Source organism: Zeus faber, assembly GCF_960531495.2.
Source record: "Zeus faber genome assembly, chromosome: 9".
Classification (NCBI taxonomy): Eukaryota; Metazoa; Chordata; class Actinopteri; order Zeiformes; family Zeidae; genus Zeus; species Zeus faber.
The window spans coordinates 25921714-25945690 of NC_137197.1; the positions used below are offsets into that span (position 1 = coordinate 25921714).

Genomic DNA, 23977 nt, shown 5'->3' on the forward strand with positions numbered 1-23977 from the left:
CTACAAATAACCGGTCCTGTTCCCGACGCAAGTGTTGAGTGATTCGGTTTTAACGTTTCCGCATTGGGGTCCGGAAGGTCCGTCAGCCTCTTCTTTTACCTCGGCCGTTGGGCAAAGCTGTTAACACGTATTCATTCAATAACTTCTCGAGACCGTTTTGTGGAACAGTTCTTTTTTTTTTTTTTTTTTTTTTTTTTTTTTTTTGGTAATAGCACAAGAACATAAGTGTGGAACCCCCGCTTCATCTCCAGAGCTGTTTTTTCTGGGAGTTTGTCCTTGCCCTGCCGCGGGTTAAGCGCGGGACGCCGTCGAGCACTTTGAGACCGCACGGTGATTGAGGGCTGCAGACACAAACTAGCCTTGACCTGACTTGTACCTTTAAGGTCGGGCCTGATTTCAAGACCGATTTATCGCTTTCATCGCGAGGTTATCCTGTCTTTCTGCCCTTCTGTGTCATACACCATTAAACCTACGATCTGAATTTGTTCGACAACTAATGATTTGATTTGATTTATTTATTTTTTCGCCTTTTATTTCACTGACGTGCGCGTTTCAGCCTGCCTCCGCCATCCCTCGCCCCAATCTCACGGCCGCGCCTATTTCATTATCCGTCAGCTACAGGGCATGCCTCGATATTTCATTACTTCTGCCGTTTCCCACGTCCAGGTCGAGAAAACAATTCTCGGGGTTTTAATTGTTTCCTTTCCTCATCTTGTCCTCTTCTCATACGTTTCTCATCAAGCTGTTAAAGCCCCTCCTGCATACACTATTGAGACAGCACCCATGCCACGGTCTAACAGCGGCAGGTCTGTGACTTAGCTGAAATAGTGTTTTCCAAACATTTGGACAGTCAAATTAGTGGTCCTGGTAGCGGCACCAGTCACACAGCGTGTGCGCTGCCGCTACCAGGCAAACATATTGTGGCTGTTGTTTTGTTTAAACGTTCCCCAAACGCTTCCTAATCCTCGTTTTTAGTGCCAGAGGCCGATTTGCTCCCGCTTCATTCACAATGGGCGCGTCGGAGGCTCGAATGGTTTCCTTTTGTTGTTCAACCGACAGCGTGATGAAATTACTGTCAACCCCCCCCCCCAAATTTACTTTGCTGTTTCGGCGGAATATTTCAGCCGTTGATTATTTTGCCCCTCTTACCTCTGTTGAAGTTCAGTTGGCGGGGGGGGGGGTCGATATCAACAAAATAATTCAAAGGGGGGGTTTCCGCGTAGGAAAACAAAGCCCAAAAAAGAACAACCCGCCCGGCACCCTCCACCCGATCCGCTTTCCCCCCTGTCATGGTGCACTGCCGTTATCCGCCGCAACAGCTGCTCAGAGGAGCAGGAAAGCTCTCCTCGCCCCTCGTTCCCTTCCGCCCCCTGCTTTGCTCTCCGCAGAAGAGAAAGCAATTAAAAGAGAAGCTGCCGGATTGTCTCGCGTGTTTGGTGCCGTCTCTCCGAGAAGGGGGCTCCTCCCGGGCTGTTGTGATAATAATTCCTGGCCGGATCATTACCCAGAATCTGCTTTTCTCCCCGCCGCTCTGGCCCATCTCCACTTATGCAGATCGGGCATTTTGATGTTGTGTCCCTCTTTTGCACTTTTATGCGGAACGAGAAGTGCAAGCTTTTTTCTTTTTTTTTCCTTTCCGTTTTATACGTTTGTTGAGGAGATTCAATTTCTCGATAAACATATTTTTGTTGGGAACTTTCTCTTCCGCTAAACTCTTTCCCTTTGCCTTTGACGGCAAGTCCCCCCCCACACACACACATATACACCGCCACCCCGTACTTGTTCCTATACACTCCTGACCAAGGCCAAATTGAAAAAACTCTGCTATACAAATACTGTTTGTTGTCTTGCCACCTGAATGCGGTTTTGTACATGAAATGGCAGTTGAGTGAGTTGAGCGATAGAAACTCACCGACCGCCCCTATTTGCAATGGCGTTGAAGTTGTCCATAGCGTTTATAGTTATGTAAACGTCTATGTCTATGGCACAGATATCCGCGCATCTTCAATTATGCTGGTGTTTGCCACTGCGTCAAAAACTGCTTTACGTCATTAATCACAACAAGCTCTTTCTCCCTCTGACATGGAGTCCATTTTTTTTCATCTACGATATTAAACGACTATACAGTACCCATAGATTTCCTTATTTAATTTGTTCATCTGTTGTGAGGGATATCAGGCTATTAAAGAGGCATTTAATTTATAGGCAAGGGTGTAATAATTTATTTGCATTTATTTGCTGGTCCCCTGTGGGGTGTAAATTACAGCCGTAAAATATTATTTTGCCGTGATGAGCCTTTACAGCTGATCTAATATCTGTTATGGGACCGCGCCTTGCTGTGCGAACAAAGTAGCGAGTGAATGAATCAATTCCCGGATTTACATAAAATTGTCCTTGTGTATTGTACTTTCGGAAACACGGCTGTGTAAAAGGCCAGAGAAGTAATCAGCTTTTCCGCTGTGGCGGGATGACATTGGTGGATATAGACTGTATAAGTCCTCATAAGGTCAAAAAAAAGATGCCCATCAATCTTATTTACCCTACTGTTGTGTTTCTTGATAGCCACATGTGGGGTCGGCAAAAAAGAAATTGAAAGATTATGAAACCAGCTGATTGGACACATGTACAGTATAAATTTTCATCGCTATTGATCAGAGAGAATTAAATACCTTCGGTGTGGGGCCTACAGCCTTCCTCAGGTGGCGCCACTGAGCTGCCTGTCGTTGCCTGCCAGCTGTCGAAGAAGGCTGTAAACTGCAGTGTTTAAATCGTCTCAGCCTTCAGCCTTTTCGCTCAAAAGTGCAATAATGCAAAAGCTGCAAAAGCTGGAAAAATATGACAATTTAATGATATCATTTAGTCTCACAATGGCATTTTACAGCAACTTTGAAATCAGAAAATAAAAAAAATGTCGAGAAGAAGTTGTTCTAAATTTTAAATCAATTCATTAGGTTTTTCAACATTTAATGTACAGTATGGTTCATTCATTTAGATCAGAGGGAGTTAAATACGTTGCAATTTTCAGGTCGCTATCTACAGCCTTCCTCAGGTGGTGCTACTGAGCCACCTGGCAGCACTGAAGTTGTAAATTGTTGACAAGGTGTCAAACTTCTCTCTAGTCTCCATAAACAAATCAGGTGTCATGACATATCGTGAAGACAAAACAAACCCGTTTTATTCTTCGGAGTTTTCCATTCAAAGCTGCGTGAGAAAACTCCAAAAACGTTTCGGCAACAGAGAGCAGCTGCTCCACTCGCTCAGCCACAATTACCACCATCCTCCTCCAAATCACCAGCATCAGCACATCTTGGCGCCGATCCTCTATCCCTCCATCAGTCGAGTGATTATAAATAACTCTCCATGTTTTTCGAAAGCCCCCTTGTTCTACGCTGCTCCGCATTCCCACTAACCCAATGGGGCGGTGATGTACGTCGTGGCATCGTTGCCATGGCAATGCCGTCAACAAACGTTGAGGTTGAATAGTTTTGTCAAACTGGACGATTATCGTAATCTGCATGAAAGATGTAGTCAAATTATGCGGGGAAAACCGTGTGCCATCACACATGTTGACATCACACTCATTATGTAGGTGTTCCCACATAGCCTGCGACATTATTAATAACCGGCGCGCTCACACTCATCCAGGCAGTGATTTGCAGCACGTTCCTATCGACTTCAATAGTTTATGTTGTGTAATCAAGAAAAATACATTGTTATATTCTCCTTTAAACCCTGTTCGTAAAACACATAATCCCTGGATGCATTAAAAAATGACCACCTTTGTACTTGTTAAGCACCAATTAAACAGACCTTTGCTAGACCTTGAAAAGCACATTTAATGTGAATACCACTAGCCTCAGGATGCAATCTCATTTTGATATGATATACATAAGTGGGTTTCACATCACAGCTTTGTGTTGTTATTTTAAATACTATATACTGCAGCAGTTAGTTTTATGATAGAACTTAAAATGTCTTTCTATTTTGGTAACAGACATGTGAGCACATTTTGGTGATCGAATAGAAGGTGAACACCAACTATTGGCTATTGACTGATCCTAAGTCCTTTTTATTCATTTATTCATTGATATTGAATTTATTTATTTTTATAGAATTTACTGTTTTATTCATTTTGACGTGACACTGAAATGTAATCGATCATTTTGTCTTACAGTGGCCTTTCAGAACAATTTTAAAATCAGAAGTAAGAAAATGCGTCCAGTTTAAAAAAAAAAAAGTTCAAACAATGATACTTTTTTGAGAAATTCATTAGGTTTTACAAATTCAGAAAGGATATCAAAATCCGTGTTTACAGCACTTGTAAAAGCTGATATCAACATTTCAAAATAGAAAAAAAAAAATGAAAAAAGTGTGAAATGAAGAAGGGTATTTAAGCGGATGATATACATTTTGAAAGGGCACGTTTTCAAGATTTGAAATCTAAAAAGGTGATTCAAATGGTAAAACAGCTTTCATTGAATGCCTTTGATGCCTGCCCTCTTAACAGGGCTCTTGTTTTAAAAAAAAAAATTGCCCAATGCGGGAGAGATGGCTGTAAAAATTGAAAATGCTGTTGAAAGGACCTGAGACCCGAGCCTGCATTTTACCCTTCAGTGATCTAACAGCCCCTGTAGATTCACGCTATCATCTCATGCAATCAAAAAAAAAAGACTCCTATCATGGGACAGAATGATAATAAGTCTCCTGACTCGTTTTCAACGCTGCAGCTCTCCGTTTTTAGCGAGGCTCTGGGCTGGATGTTCTCTGGAATCAACAGGCTATCCATGATGGAATAGAGCCTGTGGAGAATACGGTCGTTGATGGCAGAAGGAGTAAATGTGGGCAAAGTAGAGACATTTAACCCTTTGTAAAACATTTCTGGGGAACCTTCTAATACAGCTGGTGTTGGGGGTCGAGACGAAAATGAATAAACGAGTAGAAATTGTACTAACATGAACTGCACTTACTTATGAGCCGCCAAATCCCCTCCGCCACCTCCGTCCCATACAGCACATTTGTGCTCACACTCACGGGCACCCCACCCCCCACACGCACACACACACGCACACACACACACACACACACCTACACACACACACACACACACACACACACATGGCTGTACATACTGTATTACTATGTCATCTATACCCACCATCCTGCTCGGCGTGGTCATAATTGTGTTTGAGCATAATAGGGTCGAAAGGAGAGGAGAGGGGAATGAAAATGAGCAGTGAGGTGGGAGATGAAGGGCGAGGGAGAAAGAGAGAGCGAGCGCGCGCGAGAGAGAGAGAAAGAAAGAGTGGGCCACAGAGCGATTGGGATGGTTGGAGAAGGACGGAGGAGGGGTTAACAAGAGCAGAAATGCAATAGGCGAGAAAACGCCAGTGGACAAAGAGAGAGCGAGAGAGAGAGAGAGAGAGAGAGAGAGACTCCGAGCGGGATAACTCGACAGCAGAAGGCTAGAAAGGGAGAGAGAGAGAGAGAGAGAGGGGGGGGTTGAGAGAGAGAAGGAAAGAAAGGAAGAGGAAGAGCCAGAGAGAGCGATGGAGAGAGAGCGACAAAAACGTGTAGCTTGACAGAAGGAGGAGGTATTTCTCCTGAGATTTAATGGCAGCGCCCTGGCGTCGCCATAGATCCTTTTGCCTACATCCCAACGAGGCGCCATCCATCTTGGGCTCGTTACGTCTGAGCACTCCAGCGCTGCTTTGAAAAACAGTGTCGAGTCAAGGGAAACCAATAGCGCTTCACCATTTTAAAACAAGAATGAATACGTTAAAACGAGGCGGTAAACAGCTGTAGGATTCCTCCCCTTCTGCCATGAATGAGCCATCGCATTTAACCGAAAAAAAAAAAAAAAACAAGAAAAAAAATAAATAAACATTTTGAACCTGCCCTGTTTTTTTTCCAGGATCTTGTCATGTGGAATTATTTTTCAAAGAAAAAAAAAAGGCATCTTGGGAGTGACAGATTCAGAACCTTTAAGAACCTTTTATGGCACCGAGATTAGGCAAAGCATCTATTTTTTGGAATAGCTTCACAGGCTTTGGAGGAAAAAAAAACAAAAAACGATGAAGATACACAGACTCGAAACAGCTCAGGCAATCACAAACCCTTGGAGGTGAAACCGTGCCCTGCCAAGCAAATTTCAATCAAGCCGACATTAAAAATGTCGAGAGTTCACAACCGGTTTTTGACAATTTCTTTTTTTTTTCGGCCAGGTTTGCAAGTCTCAAAACAATCATTCCGGCCCTGATTAATGGCCTGCTCCAGGAGCTGATGCGTGCCGAGAGCCAGATTGAATGGCTTGATGCGCTGAACAGCAAAGTTACTCACACTCTAGTCTGACGCATCGGTATGTCACCAGGGAGCTTCCTCCGGCGCTTTAGGGCCGAGGAGCCGGCCGACGCCTGCTGGTTTGCATGTGCAGCTCTGCGTATATATACGTATGCATAGAGCTTCTGGCCATGGACTCGTGTGTGTCAGAGAGAGAGTCATGTGTATTTTTATTACATTACATCATGGGTAATGGGGGCGATAGAGGTTCTTATGAGATCCACCTAGAGATGAGTGAAGAGTGGTCGAGATCCTTATGAGGCGGACGTAGATATGAGTAAAGGGGCGTGTCGATCCTCACGAGACAAGAAACTCACGAGGTGGAGACGAGTAAAGGGGGATCGAGATTCTCACGTGACTGGGGTAGAGAAGAGTAACGGGTTGTGGCGCTCCTCATGTGATGGATGTAGCGAGGAGGAAAGGGGGGGAAAGGCCATCTTCAGGGAAGGGCACACTGCGGGTTTCCCTGTTACGCGCTAGCTGTTTCGGCGTAAACGAATCCCTCAAATTTGAATAAGAAATGGCCAAGTCGATGCCGCTGTTCGCTAAAAAAGCCAAAACGTGTGCTGCTGTGTTGTCATTGCGAACGCGCCGGATCATCCGAGGTCCTGGCTTCACGTGAAAGAGAGAGAGAGGTACGACCGAAGGTGGCCTGAATAGATGGCGTCCGTGGTTAGTTTTTTTTTTTTTGTTTTTTTTCCGGGTTGAAGTGGTTCAGATTTTTTTAAAGCTTATTTCAAATGAAAGGAGACAGTTTATCACCCTCATCATACCTCTTTTTCGATGCTTCATTAAAGGAGGAAATTCAATTTCATAAACAAGCTCCAATCACTTCACATCTGCCCGCGGAACCATCGCAATTAGCACAACCCCTCGCCAACGCTGTCAGCCCTCATTTGGAAGCGAGTGATGAGGATTTACCTGCTGGTCCACGAACGCAACGCGCAGACACACACACGTGCACGTGCTGGCACGCCCGTGCACACGTATGCACGTGAGTGTTCGCTGGCTCAGAAACGCAATCGCTACGCAACAAGTCTCAGGACACCCCCGGGTACGCTCACACGGCTCGGTATGAATCATTGACATGTGAGAGAACGACGTGTGTTTCAACAATACGTTGAAATAAGACAACTTATGATCTTGCATATGACCATGTTCAAAGAAGAACTTCAAATGACCTTCAGTCAGTTAGAAGAAGACAATATTGCATGAAAAAGATATATATTATATATTTAAGTATATATTCTTAAATTCTTTCAAGACAAAAGTATAGTGTATTCTTTTTGATAAAGCATTTGAAACATCCGCTATTCTCTCGGGTCCAGTGTGTGTGAGTGTGTGTGTGTGTGTGTGTGTGTGTGTGTGTGCGTGTGTCTGTGTGTGTGTCTGCGTGTGTGTGTGTGTGTGTGTGTGTGTGTGTATGTGTGTGTGTGTGTGTGTGTGTGTGTATGTGTGTGTGTGTGTGTGTGTGTGTGTGTGTGTGTGTGCGTGTGTGTGTGTGTGCGTGTGTGTGTGTGTGTGTGTGTGTGTGTGTGCATGTGTGTGTGTTGAGGTTGAGTTAACATGGGGGGGGGCACATTGAGCAGGGGGTCTGGGGCACCTCTGGCAGGAAACCCTTCATTGACCGTCAAACCCTTCATTTCCTGCCTCCTGGTGAATTTTTATGCACCAATTTGTGGCTTTTCTGCATCGATTTATGGTGGAAATATCTTTATTTATGTAAATGAAAGCAATTCAGGACCAGGTGACAATTTAAAATATAATGAAATACAGGTACTGCTCACTTAATGACCTCCCTGTTTAACCACCGTTCAGACTTACCACCAGCTCTCTGACCAGTCTGTGTTGTACATTGTGTACAATACCACAACGTCTCAGCGTCAAGCATCTCATCACACACCACCTTTTGTATCCTATATTCACTATATATACACTATATACACTATATATAATATATACTCTTTTTATACTATATACACTATATATACTATATATACACTATGTATACTATATACAGTATACACACTATAAATCCTATATATACTATATACACTATAAATCCTATATATACTATATACACTATTTATACTATATATACAATATATATACTATGTACACTATACACTATACATACTATAAATCCTATATATACTATATACATTATACATTATTTACACTATATATACTATATACACTATACACTATGTACACTGTATACTATACACTCTATATACACTTTATATACTATATACACTGTATACATGTCATCTCATCGCTGTTCCCAGTCTCAGTGTCGTTCCTGCAGTCTGTCAGTATTCACTACACTAGCGTTCACAATGGCCACGCCCCCTTACCGTGAAATAACACGGGTCCTCGCTGATCGACCAATTTGCTTAACAACCTGGTCCCAGGAACATAACTCTGTCGTTAAGTGAGGAGCACCTGTGTAACACAGTAAGGCTCTCAGGCACTCTGTATTGTTTTCAAATATTTATTCTCCTGGAGATCAACTTTTCTCATTTAACATGATCCCTGCAGAGTCCACACACACACACACACACACACACATATAGGCATGATTTACTCTTCTCTCCTCTTTTGTTTGGGGAAGTAACCTCTTTAAATGTGGCCCCTATTCACGTCAATGATGAATGTATGTATTCTAGTGAATTTATAAACACCTGGACATTCATTCTCATGTTGTGTTTCAGCAAGATTTCTGCTCATGTTCAAAGCTTTCTGCACATTCAAAATATATCACACATGTCTGTGTTTTGGGATGATTTTTAGAAATCGTGTACATCGCAACTATGTTATTGAAGCTGGCTGAAAACAAGAATAGGCCTACAGCTCATTATGGCCACAACCCATGACAACGTAATCATACTTGTTGCATCGAAGAGTAACGTTAGCAAGTCCTCTGCGTCTTACATGTTTATATTGGAGTGGACAAACACATGTGTTCTAAATATTGAGGGGGATGTATCCCCTGCGCCCCCCCCCCAATCTACTGTGTGTGTGTGTGTGTGTGTGTGTATGTGTATGTGTATGTGTATGTGTATGTGTATGTGTATGTGTGTGTGTGTGTGTGTGTGTGTGTGTGTGTGTGTGTGTGTGTCCACGCTGCGACACAGTGGATCGGTCCACTGGGTTTCACGAAGAAACTCACATTGTCCATTGTCCATGTCCAACCATGAAGTTTACCGGCTGGAATGACAGAACTGGAGTCGGATCGCCGTTGCACGTAAAGCAATAATAAGTGGACCTTTTATAACTTCATTTTTTATTTATTTTCCCTGGCGTACACACGCAGGATAAAGCCGAGATCTTGAAGCATTCAAATATTATTTTGGAGCATCCCCTTGTGCGCTTCGGGGCTCCTCTAAATAATTCCCTCTTGCAGCCCACGCCGGGGGCGTGCGCGGTGGGGGCGGTCCGGATTGGAGACCTTACACACATCTCAGTGTACCAGGCGCGCAACCTGGCGGAACGCTCACTCGGTTCTGGTGCGGAAAACAGAAACACTGTCTGGAACTGCAACACCAAAAAGCAAAAAAACAGAGATTGGATACTGATCAATGGCATTTTGGAAGCTCTTATATTGATAGCCTTTTGAAACCCCCCCCCCCCCCAACACAAATACACACACACCCACACACACAGACGCACACGCATGATAGAGAGAAGACACATACACACAGTGATGGGAAGCCGCGGCGCGTCCTCACTGTTGTGCTGATGGTGGCACCATAACAGGTCCAAATAGTTTTTGTTCACTAGATGTTTTATAAATTAAAAACCCGGAAACACTCATTCACCAGGCCCCTTTGGCGGACGAGGCCCCATGCGATTGCCTACCTGTGCCTAATGGTTAAACAGCCTATGCCTGTTAGAAAACATGGACATGTGTTGATGAAGGTTTGTGCCATTTGCAGAAAGTGCAAAATGGTCCCTCCCCCCCCCCCCTGTGTTTAAGTCAAATTGAATTGCTCCTCGTGAGGCCCGTGGCCCTCTGGAGATCCAGAAATACACTTAACAGGCTACACAGAGAATATCTAGGGCGAGAAAACGCTCTCAGGGCTTTGACAGAGTGACCTGACTTTGATTTGGGATTCAGCTTTAAGCTTAGCTTCCTTTCGACCTGCTTTCCTCTGCGCTTTGGTTTTTTTCCCCGCTTTGTTTTGCCTTGATTTTGTTTTTGTCAGTGAATCATCTGTTCTTGTCTCTTTTCTGTCGAATGTCTGGTTAATTATTCGGAATGAGGTTGAATTTTGCTTTCTTTTTTATTTATTGATGGAGGAAGCCTCCATATGAGCAAAAAAAAAATGCACAAACACACACTCAAAATGCATGGCCTGACAAAAATGAATGGGTACTCTCGCTCATATCAATAAGAGACAATTAATTGTAGTGGAGAAAAGAGGAGGGGAAGAAGGGGTGGAGGTGGAAGAGATGAGAAAAGACAGGAGGAGAAAAGCAGCCGATGGAGAAATTGGAAGGAAAGGGGATTTTGTTGACAAGGAGGAAAAAAGTCCAGGGAAGTAGCTATTGATGGATAGGTCATTGTGATGTGTGTGTGTGTGTATGTGTGTGTGTGTGTGTGTGTGTGTGTGTGTGTGTGTGTGTGTGTGTGCGTGTGCGTGTATGTGTTTGTGTGTGTCAGGGACCGCTGGTGGTGTGGCTTTTCTGTCAGGCTTGGCACATCTCTCCTCTCATTACGGTCTCCCTCCCCGGCTGCAGCCTGGTTTGTGGTCCTCCCCCACGGCGAGCCCCGGAGCAGGGATCCGTCCGGCCCGTCCCTCCTGTCAACCCGAGCCCAGCTCAGCAGCTCCCGCCCGGGCATCTGTCAGCCGTTCAGACCCCTGTCAGCCCGCTGGACTCGCCGGCTGGTCCGCGCCGGCACAGCACAGTGGTGCGGCGGAGGCGGGGGGAAAGGACAGCGTAGCACCGCAGAGCATCCATCAACAAGGCTCTGGGTAAAATAGTCCGGGATGGGAACCCGGTCATCCTTCACGGCCTGGACCCAGTGTCAACCGGGTCCCTGCGAAGGAGCCGATAAACACGAGAGCGATGAACCCGGGCGCCTTGTGCTCTAAGTATAAACAAAGTTTGGTTGAAGAGAAAATCTATACTGTATATATAAAGGACTTCAATTCGGCGCCAACATTCAAAATAAATAGTCTCATCCGGCTTGAATATCTCGTCATTGCCAGGGCTGCAGCCATCGGCGGTGTGGAAAGACAACCAGCGGAGATCCCCTTCAGATGGTGCGAGGCGCGATAAGACAGCGCAACATTTGTTTTTCTTTCATTCCCGCGTCAACGCCCCACCCCCCCCAACCCCCAACCCCCGCTCATGGCGCGATTTCGGATCTGTCTTGCCTGGACACACCTTGACAGCGAGTCTGGAGGAGGATTTACAGGCAGGCGAGTGCGCTGACAGATGAGAGCAAGTTCGGCGCCATCAGAGCGGAAGCTCATTAGCCAGAGAGGGAAACGCTTCTTAGCCATCAGGCTCTCCTCTTTGCACCTGGGGGGGTTTGTTGGAAAGAAAGAAAAAAAAACGCCTCTTGAGATTCGATCGGTGTGACGAGGTTTGGAGAGAGAGAGAGAGAGGCGGGGGGGGGGGGGGGGGGGATAGAATGTCGAGGTAGTTGAGAAATTTGATCTCAGATCAACGAATATTGTCTTTGATCAACGATTGACATTGTTCACCCGATGGAGAGGAGAAAGGGAGACAAACAGGAAGCTGATGAGACTCGGAGGGAGGGGGTAGACGTGGGCGAGCACGAAAAAAAAAACCAGAGAGACAGACAGGCGGAGAGATCGAGAGGGAGTCAAAGGACAGGAAGTCGTCGTCTGGAGCGTGAGGGAAGGCGGGTGAGGGAGCGAGGAGAATCAAAGAGGCAAAGCTGCAAGGTTTTTCCAGGCGGGTTACACTTGAAGTCTTAATTCGGTGGCTTGCACTGCGCGGCGTGTTATTTATTTATTTATTTATCTCCCCATCCATACGGAGCGGCATATGGCGCCAGGCAACCGAGGGGGCAGGTAGTGCTGCCTAGAGACGTTTGGGGCGTTACTAGCTCTGCTCACCTTTGTTTGTCTTGAGGCGCTAACAGTGTTTTAACTGAGGATCAATAAATATTAACAAATATTTCCGTCATGTGGAGCAGTCTTAGCACATAAGACACATTCAAATGGATGGTTTCAAAGATTGCCACCCCCTTGACCAGACCATCTTTGCATTTGGATAATAATCGGTGATAATGATCCTTGAAACTCTGCACTTATTGTTCTCCAGACGTTGCAGCGTTGATGTCCAAGAGTAAAAGAAAATGTGATTTGCGCTCATCAGTGTGTATTACCGGCTGGAAGACAATAAAATAAACTAGAATGGCACAACCACCATGGAAATCCGCCACAATATACCGTATTAGCGCTTACCCTTAAACAAGATAAACATGGACGTGCTTTGAGGTGAACGTTATCTGTCGTGGGTGTTAAAGGACGGAGGCCGGCTCACTGTGAAAATGTTGTCAGGGGGCCAAGCACAAGGGGACGTCAAGCTCCGAGTTCACGGCTCTCAGCAGATTGGACATCCACTTCTGACGGAGAGACGGGCCCCGCACGATTGCGCCTCAAACGTGCACAGGTCGGCGAGGCCATTGTGCCAAAAACAGCCTCTTCCCCCTTCCCCCTTTTCCCCAAACACACAGCCGGTGGCGCCAAAGGGTCCCGGAGAGTCTGCAATTTGCATTTCAGCCGCATCTGCCGTCGACACACATTACCCCCGACATCCATTTTCATTGATTCCGACATCTTCTTGCATTTACATTTATTCATTAGGACGCACGCTCGGCGCTCTTCCATCTCTTCCCTCGCGCGAGACATCCCAGCGCCGGCTCGCTCGTATGTAAACGCTCTCATTGCGTGCAGCGAGAAGTAAACAAGGGGACGCGGCTGTCCTTTCTCATCTGGAGGGAATGGGCTCACTGTTAGAGGAGACAAATTTATCTGAGAGAGGCGGGGCGGCGAAAGAGGGGAGCACGGCGGGAGGATTTGCCAAATAAATGTTGACTCACAAAAAAATATGAACGGAAGAAGGTTTTCCAGAGGAAGGAAGAAGAAAGAACCGGAGAGAGAATGTCTTGCAGATAACACTAAGACAGTTCAGACACGCTGTTACTCCCAGGAAGTTGGCAAAGGTTTTTTTGGGGGTTGCTGGATTAGAACAAAATCACCTCAGTTAAGCACGGTCATACACTAAAGTGTTGTCTGGAAGGGTTGTATACACAGCTTGGCCCATTGTTTCAGTAATATGAACTCCTTACTTGAACACTTTTGGGATTTATACACTCCGTTGTTGCACAATATGCGGTTTCCGAAAGTGGGACATCAAGCCAAGTCAAGTCAAACCTTTATTGTCATTCCAGCCATATACAGTGCAGTCTACAGTGGAACCAAATTGCGTTTCTCCTGGTCCTTGGTGCAATATATAAAAACTATACACAAGACATACAAGACAAGGATGGGGCTGTATGCCCAGGACTATACATAGTGCAAATAGCAAGACGGTGCAAGTCATGAAAGTGCAACTGAATCAATACAGTAAAAACAGTGAAAAGAATCACAGTTAAAAAACGCAGGACAATGTAAGACAGAACAGTGAGAACAAAATAAACTAAATAGAATACATTTTAAAAAGCACATAAAACTATGTTTCTGGATCAACATCCCTTGTTGTTCCTCGGACAATTTCAATTTAGTCAGTCGGAACAGCTCTGCTCTCCAGGAAGCTCACCGTGCCCTCTGTATCGCCAACATGCATGTAAAGGATGGTACAGTTGAGGTGTTAGGTTGGAAATAGTTATGTCTATTAGGCTTGGGCCGATCCACTCCATCGATCATGATTGACATCGATGGCAGACGGGTTTTTTTGCCGGGAAAAATTCGAGAATTGAAACGGTGTAAGTGCAGGTTACCATGTTCAATGGGGCAGGGGACCGTGGGGTCCGTGGGGCAGGTGCTCGTACACCGCTCCCTCTACCCCTGCAGGTACCTGCCGCTTAATATGCAAATCTTGTGATGATAAATAGTAATATGTAATATAATATAATAGAGAAAGATTTAAGATTTATTTAGCTTGCTTATTTTCTTAGTTGTATGGAAAATGAAAAACGTCAACCTAAGTAGGAGAATTGGAGCGGATTTTTTTGGTTCGTTTGTTTGTTTCTCCTCGAGACAGCGGCGTGCGCAGGCTCCCGTGCCCGTCTTTTTATTTTAGATCTATTTATTTTCGTTTGTTTCCTGTGTGTATGAAACACATGTTTTTAAAAACACCTGGGTTAAGGGACTGTCCAAGTCCTTACTCCGTACCGTTCCAAATTAAAACCCCTGTGCCACACTGTCGGGACGCACATCTCCCCGTTACTTTCCGTTGCTCTGGGACTTAATTAAGTAAAAACTGGATGTTTTTGTTTAAATGCTTTACTTGTAAACAATAAATCCTGCACTTCTGGAATGGGAAGACCGCATTTGTCACATTCAATTCCGTATGGGCACGCGAACCCCACTGCGCGCATGCGATAAAATCTTTTATCGATTCAAATTTTGCACGATCGCCCAAGCCTAATGTCTAGCATTCTGCTATCGATGATTGAGGTTTGGTATAAGGATAGAAATGGGTATCTTTTGGCATTAGGTTGAAGGTGATTGAGTTCAGGTATATATAGTACGAGATAAGGTTAAGGATCTGGAAGACATCATTGACCAGTCCCAGCTAAACTGGGTTGGCTGCTGTGTACATGCTGAGAGGGAGCAATGAGTGCTGCTTGCCAAAACCGCATTGTGCCTGTGATTACACAGTTGCTGCTAATTACCTGCTTCTGTATCTACCGGAATTCCACATTTTCTCCCCTTTAATTAGATAACAGGAGTTGTACTCCCCTCCCTGTTCACATTTGTTCTCGCCACACTCCCAGTAATGAGAATTAGCACTTCTCTTTTCCTCACTCCATTTTCGCCTCTGCCCGCAGGTGTTACGTGGATGACAAAGTGTCCAAGGTAGCCTGGCTCAATCGATCCAACATCATCTTCGCCGGCCGGGACAAGTGGTCCCTGGACCCCAGGGTGGACCTGGTCACAAAGGGACAACTGGAGTACAGCCTGCGCATACAGAAGGTAAGGGTCGTCCGAGGGTTGAGACCGGGCGGTGTGGCACCATTTGTTTTATCCTGCTGTGTGCTGTTAATTTGCTTTGCCTGAAATTGTAAAAAAAAAAAAAAAAAGATTTGAACCAATGTGCATTTTTTTGGTAATTTCCCTTGAACAGGGTGAATAACAAAGCTAATGAAGACGAATAAGATAATTTCTCATTTCTCTCAAAAGCTCAACACAGTTCCTAAGTGCTGCAGAATAAGAGGGACTAAATGTAGAAAATTTGCCGCAGTAGAGTGAAGCTTGTGGCTCCATTAAGGCCCATTCAGTGGAGCAGAAACACCAATAAACATCAATACATTTGTACGTACAAAATAAGGACACACATAATGCTTAAAAGGCAACTCGGCTCTACTGTACGTGCACCGATATGACAGATTACAGGAGATGGAATGTAGGTAAAAATAAAAAGATGTGTTCAATTACATTCTGTGCTAACATTACTTCCCAGGTGGATGTTTATGATGAGGGCTCCTACACCTGCTCCATACAGACCCAGCAGCAGCCCAAGACCTCGCAGGTCTACCTCATCGTCCAAGGTATGAAGGCAGTATATCCGCTGTGATTTTCCATATGGCCACACCAATATGGGCAACGTGCAAGAAACAATCTAATTGTGTTTTTGTAAAGATGAACGGGCAAGTGAGAAACACAGTGATTGGGCGATATGAATATTTCCCATTGTCTAGCGCAGCTTCAGATGCAGCCTCCAGCGCTCAGAGAGTTCAAAAAACATCCTTGATGGCCTGAGTATAATAACTTGTCTGAAATGTAAAATAATAGCCCAGATATTTATTGAAATGCACCACGTTGCCTCTGCGAAAATTTCCTTGAAATTTCTGGAACCAGTCCTTGAAAATCCCCGAGTACCCAGAGAGCATTATTTGGATACATGGAGATCATTAAATGGATTTGCACCTCAACCTTGCGGTGTGTTTTAAAATGTGGTAAAGTTAGTAATCTTGCTTCCACGGAACTGAATTCTGGGAACGTCTCGTGCCACATAACTTGCTAAATTGCTTGGTGAATTGACACTATGCCACTACTTCATGCCCGGCTCACCTCGGCATCACAACCACATATCAATGTAATAATTTATTGACCATAGGGAAATTATGGTAATACACGTACAATACAAAGAGTACAGTGTTGTAGTGGTGTAGTAATACAGTGTAGTAACTTATTTGTATTATATTTCAAACTTCCCAACAGAGTTCTCTCCTTTGTCCGCCAGAAAAGCAACCTGAATTGTCAGCCACCGTTCTCATCAATCTCTCGTATTCCATTTGAAAAAGTGTCCCTATCAGCATCTCCAAGTGAAATAGTTGAGTACTGTATTGTGAAAGGAAAGCCATCTGTCACGAGTGACTGACCAAAGCAATAGATTTCCTTGCTCAAGTTAAAATGACTCATAAGTGCACTCCAAAAAAGCCTTCAGCATCACTTTTTCAATTTCAGAGATGTGCAAGTTATTCCTGTTGAATGGGGACAGCAGGAAGGCTGCGAGCAAAAGAGAGAGAGAGAGAGAGAGAGAGAGAGAGCGGGAACACAAGGAGGAGGCGGTGGTGGGGGTTGGAAAGAACAGTTTTGGTGAATTTTAATAAAGGTTGTCTCGCATGTGCACGATGAAAGACAATTAAATCCATTTTTTATAACCTTAGAAGACTTCATGATAATCCACTGCCTGTCGTGTAGATATTTCGATTTGATATTTCTTTGATAGGGCTGAGAGGGTTTTGCCGCCAAAGCAGCCACGGCGCTTCTTTTAGAAGGCGGTGTTCATTCTGTGTTCATGTGGAGGTCGTTCTCTGAGTTCAGCTCGAAAAGGATTTGTCTGAAACAGCTGCAAGGGTTAGTCGGTGGCTGTGGGTGAGAAGAAAACATATAATTTGGGGAGGCTGCTCCATGGTGTCATGATGATAGGAAGGGATGGACATTATCCACGATGACGCCCGTACTAACCGGTAGCACTGAGCAGCTATTATTGGGGCCAGTGGAATAAGCCACTGGACAGGCCACTATGGTATCAGTGATGATAGTTGGGAATGGATAGACAATGAGGCGGCCTCTACGGAACCGGTGCAATGAGCAGGCATTAACGCTGCCAGTGGGGTAAATCACTGGAAAGGGCCAGTATGGTATTAGGAGTGGGAGTTGGAGTTGGATGGTGGAGCCGCACAGGCCTGTCCAGTGACTGTATGGTATTGGTGGTGGTGGTGGTGGTGGTGGTGGAAGTGGTAAATAGGGATCGAGGGTAACCACTGTCATCTCTGCATGTCTACATGTGTGGTGTCAGGAGTGGTAGTGAAGGATTATCGCAGTGCATCTATAGTCCGACATGGAATAGTGGTAGGCTGAGGGTGCGGGGTTAGGGTACGGTTAACGGTTGAGCAGTGGTGTTGTGGTGTGGTGGGCCTGTCTACTTGCTTGGTAACCTCAGTGAAATCCTCACGTTGGCACTCATGGTGGTTGCCGCAGCTCAGCGTCAGCACAAGAGATTTCATTCCGTATCCTGTCTATTATCATTTGTCTTTTAAATGCTGTTTAGAGATCGTGATAAAATTCAAGTTCGACAATATCCATTCTCACGCTAGCTGAATAGCTTATACCTTAAATATTATCAAAATATGGCAAAACAAACCAAAAGCAATGAGGGGGAGATTTTTTAAGAAAAGTTGAACTGCAGCGGCTGTGGAGAAAGCCATTATCATCAGTGCAACAGATTTGCCTTATTTTTTTCCTTTTCACTGTCAAGGTCCGGCATAAAGCACCGGAAAGATTTTGAATTGCTAAACACGATCCGAGGGCCATATGACGAGGTGATCTTCCAAGAACAGGAACAAATAGAAGCCACGAAACGTGAACTGAGCATCAAGAGCGAAATCTGAAATGCATTACCCATAGAAATGCCAAGTGTCTGTAACCTTTTACTCTGAAGCCCTAGCTAGTTGACAGAAATTGCTCTTAACCTATCAAAAACAGGTTGCCTGGCAGAAGGCTGCCTCTGAGTGCGTGTACGGTAAATAGGGACTCGCACAGTGTTGCTGAACGTGTGTGTTCTAACGCTGAGGCAGCACACTAAATTGCAAAATACAATACACAGTGGGCAGGGCGGTTATCTCATCTCCTCACTCAATACCGTTCGCTATGGCTGATTCATTATCATGTCTGCCTGTCTGGTATCGGATTTCTGTTTTTTAGTTGCCGACTCCTAGTTATAACCCCAAAACCTTCATTTAGAAAGCCAACCGCGGACACTAAAATATTTCCTTTGGAGGAGATACCCAAGGCCCCGAGATTATTTCATCAAAAATTACCCGGCCAGACAACCACGCTCTTCATTTGGCCATGAACTAAAGATATCATCCATTAATAGCGCTTTAAAAGGTCAATATGCGAATTGATGCTCTCGTCCCAGGATCCGTGGGGGCGAATTACCTCTCCTTCCCAGAATCCATTGTGTCCGATTATACGCCGCTTGATCATCGGAATGTCCTGCCGGACTTCCAGAGTTTCTTCCCGCCGCTACATTTATCACGGCTAATGTGACACTTATAGCCAAACATCGATACGTTGCATTCCCTTCCCCTGTTATTTGGCCCTGCGCTGCGCCGCTCCAACTTCCATTCAATTCTCTGCTGCCATTGTTGTGTTCTTCCGTTGTACTTCCCCGTTAAATGGCTGTAATCTTCTTCGGGGTCCGTGATTGCGGTTTATTGGAAATTGCGCATCGGCGGCAGGGCATTGGAAAGGTCTGCAATTTCCATGCTGTCCCATTTTTCCTATTATTTACATTTTGGACTACGTTTTCGCCCATATTAAAACCCTTAAACAGAATCTATCCTCTAGCAAATGACGACCAAAACAACTCCGAAAAGCTTTTGTGAATCCAGCGCTTATCTATTAACCCCTATGAAGTTCTTGCTCATTGGAACACGCTGGCTGCATTCTGGCCAAGGCCATCAGCAAGGGCAGAATAATAATAATATGCCTCTGCAGCTGCCATAAAAAACAAGTCCCCCAAAACCCCAACCATACATTCACACACACACACACACACACACACACACACACACACACACACACACACACACACACATGCACACATACACACACACACACACACATAGCAAAATCCCAATCAAGTCTCAGGGATAATCATTCACCCGGCTTTCATCTTTTAATGGCTATGAAAAGGTTCCAAGCATCAAACATGGCCGCCGGTTACAGACGCGGGAGCGGCTTCACGTAACCAAAGCTGACAATTTTCCGCTCGCAGGGACAGCGACATAATTGGAAAACAAATGATCAGACAAAGTATATTTGCGGCGGATGATAAAGCGTTGCCGGGGTCACCTCACATGACGGCAATGGTGACGGCGTCTACTTTTCCCAGTATGCCCCCTCCGCCCTCCCCTCCCCTCCTCCACTTCGATTTCATTTTTACCATGACACTTGGGCTATTGACGTTTTGGATGAGGGGGCGCGGCCTCCCTTTTGTTGGCAAATCAACTGGATGATGTCACCTCTAGTTGGAAGTATTACCCAGGCATGTTCTGTTTCAGAGTTTCCATGTGTGTGTGTGTGTGTGTGTGTGTGTGTGTGTGTGTGTGTGTGTGTGTTATTGGTGCATTCCTGGTAGGACCCAACAGCAGTAAGAAATAAATCTGTCCCATTTTCGTCACTCTTTACTGCTCACCAATGGCGTGGAATAATGTAGCACGAGTCAAGCAAGGGTTTGTTTACTGCTGGGCCTTGTTCAATTAGACTTGCTGCCGCGTTGTTCACATTTAGAGTCTATTGAGTCCTTGTAATTATTAGGTCATGCTTAATTAAAAAAAACCTCCCCCTGCATTTAACGCAACAAAACATTAACCTTGTAGACGTTACACTTGACTGCTATTACTACAAAGAATTCAAAATATATAATATATATAAATAAAATATATAAATAAAGATTCATTCTTCATGCTCTGGGTTGAACAGCGCAGTTTGCTGCCTTAAAGCCTCGGAAACAAGAGTTTAGTTCGCAGGGCGTGCATGGGCACGATGCGTGGGCAGTTATCTTGACATAACAAGTCGGCGATGGATTATTTTATTGCAAGTATTCACTAAAGCTCTGAGAGATTTCTCAAATATTGCATTTGCCAAAAACGTGGTCGGAACTTTTCAGTTGGGCCATTGATATCTCTTCACTGACCCTGACATGGCCAAGAAAAGATAGATAGATAGATAGATAGATAGATAGACAGATAGATAGACAGATAGATAGACAGATAGATAGATAGATAGATAGACAGATAGATAGACAGATAGATAGATAGATAGATAGATAGATAGATAGATAGATAGATAGATAGACAGATAGATAGATAGACAGATAGATAGATAGATAGATAGATAGATAGATAGATAGATAGATAGATAGATAGATGGATGGATGGATGGATGGATGGATGGATGGATGGATAGATAGACAGATAGATAGATAGACAGACAGATAGATAGATAGATAGATAGATAGATAGATAGATAGATAGATAGACAGATAGATAGACAGATAGATAGATAGATAGATAGATAGATAGATAGATAGACAGATAGATAGACAGATAGATAAACAGATAGATAGATAGACAGACAGATAGATAGATAGATAGATAGATAGATAGATAGATAGATAGATAGATAGATAGAGCATCAAAACAACAGGCAATAATAATAAAGTCATTGAATAAAAATGGAAACAATTCAATTAAAAAATAAAATAAAAATGAACTACAAAATACAGAAACTGACAATATGCAATAAACCTAAGAATGAACTTTAACACTTCAAGGTATTTCATGTGTTAGGCTGCAATCAACCAAACAGGGGCAGTTAGAGGGAAAGACATGAAGGTGTCGATTTTTAAGCAGTTTTAGATGCCCTCCCACACAATCTGCCAATTTTGCAATTATCTTTTATCTTTTCGCCTCTCTTCCAAAACATGCTCATGACATCTGGGATCTTATTCACCATTAAGTTCGGTGTGAAGCTGCAACTAATTCTGGTGACGTGGCGCTGTCGCTCGTCTCTTGCGGAGAGAAAACAACTGAGAAACATTGTTTATGCCATCCACCCATCCATCCAGTCAGAATAATATTCCAAAAGTAAAGTGTTCTGCCATTCACATCAAGTTTCATCATTCAGCACCGAAATCCACTGCAAATACACAACCATCATAATGGAACTGCAGGATGGAGAAATGCAGGATATAGATTTGGATTACGTTATGGGGAGTAAGTATTTAGGTAATATATATTAAGCCTTAAGGTATGTGTATATACATATATATATATATATATATATATATATATATATACATATATATATATATATATTACGGATTTAGGTTATAGATAGTAAGGATTTAAATGGGTGGGAAAATAGGACCCATCCCTGGCTTTTTGCTTTTCTTGTCTTTCTCCTTTTTTGTTGAGTTGTTTCTTTGTGTGTGATAGTACTCTGACGGATGTGTTTTTCCTGGCTTTGAAAATAAGAAAATACATTTTAAAAAATGGTCACAAAAAGGTTATAGGTTATACAGGATGCGAAATGACTCCCCCAGCTACAGCAAACCACAATGTGCTTGTACCACAATGTGGCAGCTTAAAACACAAATAAAAGTGAGTCTAATTTAATTACCTATGTTGATATATTATTGCAAGGCATTATGAGGTGCACTATTTGCTCATTTTGTAAATAATAAAAGCCAGTACCTTCTTTCAAATCATTGACCTAACATGGAGTTATAACTAAATCAAAGGTCAGTCTGTTTACACGTGCGTGGCGCATGGCAGGCTAGGCGCAGAATGATTGATTCTTTTGACCTTTTGCAGTTCTGCTCCTTGTGATTACCGGATATACGTGCATTTGTGTTCTGTATTAGCGGCGGGCCCCGCGGGGCCGAGTCGCCGGCGTGAGCGTGCCTTAGCAAACAGGCCGAGAGCCCGAGCAGCGGAATCTGTCGCTGGCGTCGAAATCTGTTGCCCACACGAGGCTGTTTGTATCTCATTGCTTTCTGTTCGCTCTAAATCGATCCATTGGCAAAACATTTGCAGATCAACAATTTGATGCCGAACAAGACCACTCAAACACTTTCCTTTTCTACTCTCATGACGCAAGACTCGGAAACGATTCGGCCGTAGCGAACACATCTTTTCAATGACTCGGGAGTCAGGAGTCACTGGGCCGAAAGAATCAAATCCCCAAAAAGATCCAAACTTTTTATCACTATTTTATTTGTGAATAATAAATACCCCTCCCTAATGTTTTTTAACATTGACATATTGAGTGATTTTAAAACGTTTTAAAAGTAAATTGACACAGCAAAATGGCGTCTTAAAGTTGTTTTATATCGAACCAGATAATAATTCCAAATCTGGTGAAAGTTTAATTTTCTATTCTGCTGCGCATGCTGATGATCAATAAATTGGATTTTCACTTCAGCTTCACCAGTATGAGAGGGTGAGTTTTTTTTGTGCTCCAAAATTCAATTTAAGAGAGTGACTGATGAGCGTCCCCGTTATGCACGGTGCTTCTTTGTTTTCGTTCAATAAGGTAACGGAGAGGCACGGGGACGCCCGGAGTCACCTATAGGAAGCGACGTCCCAACACACACACACACACATACACACACACACACAAGCGAGTGGGAGTGACCACGCCCCCTTCTCTGGTGGGACCTTCGGCAGGCTCTTTTCTCCTTGCCTGTATACAGTATATAATAAATGTAAGCCGGGACATCTGGTCACCGTAAACCAAACTCTTAAACAGCCAGAAGAAATCGAACCAGGTACCGTACGTACCTTCTACCTTCAACACAGTAAGACAAGTGTAATTATCACCTCGTGTGAGGGGAGAGGAGATGTTCACAAAGAATGCACCGCGACCTTCTATCCATCCAGAAATATTCATCTGCTCCTTTAGTTAGTTTGTTTTTATTCATTTTTATTGTTTACTCTTGTTTATTCTTGTTGTTTATTTTTAGGTTTATTATTCATTTATTTTATTTTATTGGGGTTTTTTTTATTAAATTTGTATTGTTTATCGTAATTTTAGGCTAATTATTTCGCCTAATTAGCCCAATAATTCTTGTTTCTTGTTTATTATTATTTCCTGCGTTTATCGTATATTGCCACTTTTAATTTTAGGTTTATAGCATGTTGCTGATCCTTATCTTTTTTTATAATATTACTCTATTATTAATGTGTAATGATCTATCTTTCTATCAATTTCAACGCCAACCCCATCAAATTTTACCTTCTACATTACCCCAATTTTTGGGATGTGATTGGTAATTGTTGTGCACTGTGGTAGAAATTCTTCTGCAATGATCGGTGAGGTTAATCTACCCGCTACAAGAAAAAACAAAACTGAGA

At 43.8% G+C, this 23977-nt stretch overlaps 1 protein-coding gene across 1 annotated transcript in view; it reads left to right on the forward strand.

Annotated features, from left to right (window-relative positions):
* lsamp (limbic system associated membrane protein) overlaps window positions 1-23977 on the forward strand; it is a 230337-nt gene that overhangs the window by 145193 nt on the left and 61167 nt on the right. Inside the window, exons 2-3 of the mRNA XM_080007424.1 lie at window positions 15374-15518; window positions 16006-16093. Coding sequence (XP_079863550.1) covers window positions 15374-15518; window positions 16006-16093 — 233 coding nt within the window. The remainder of the gene's footprint in view (window positions 1-15373; window positions 15519-16005; window positions 16094-23977) is intronic.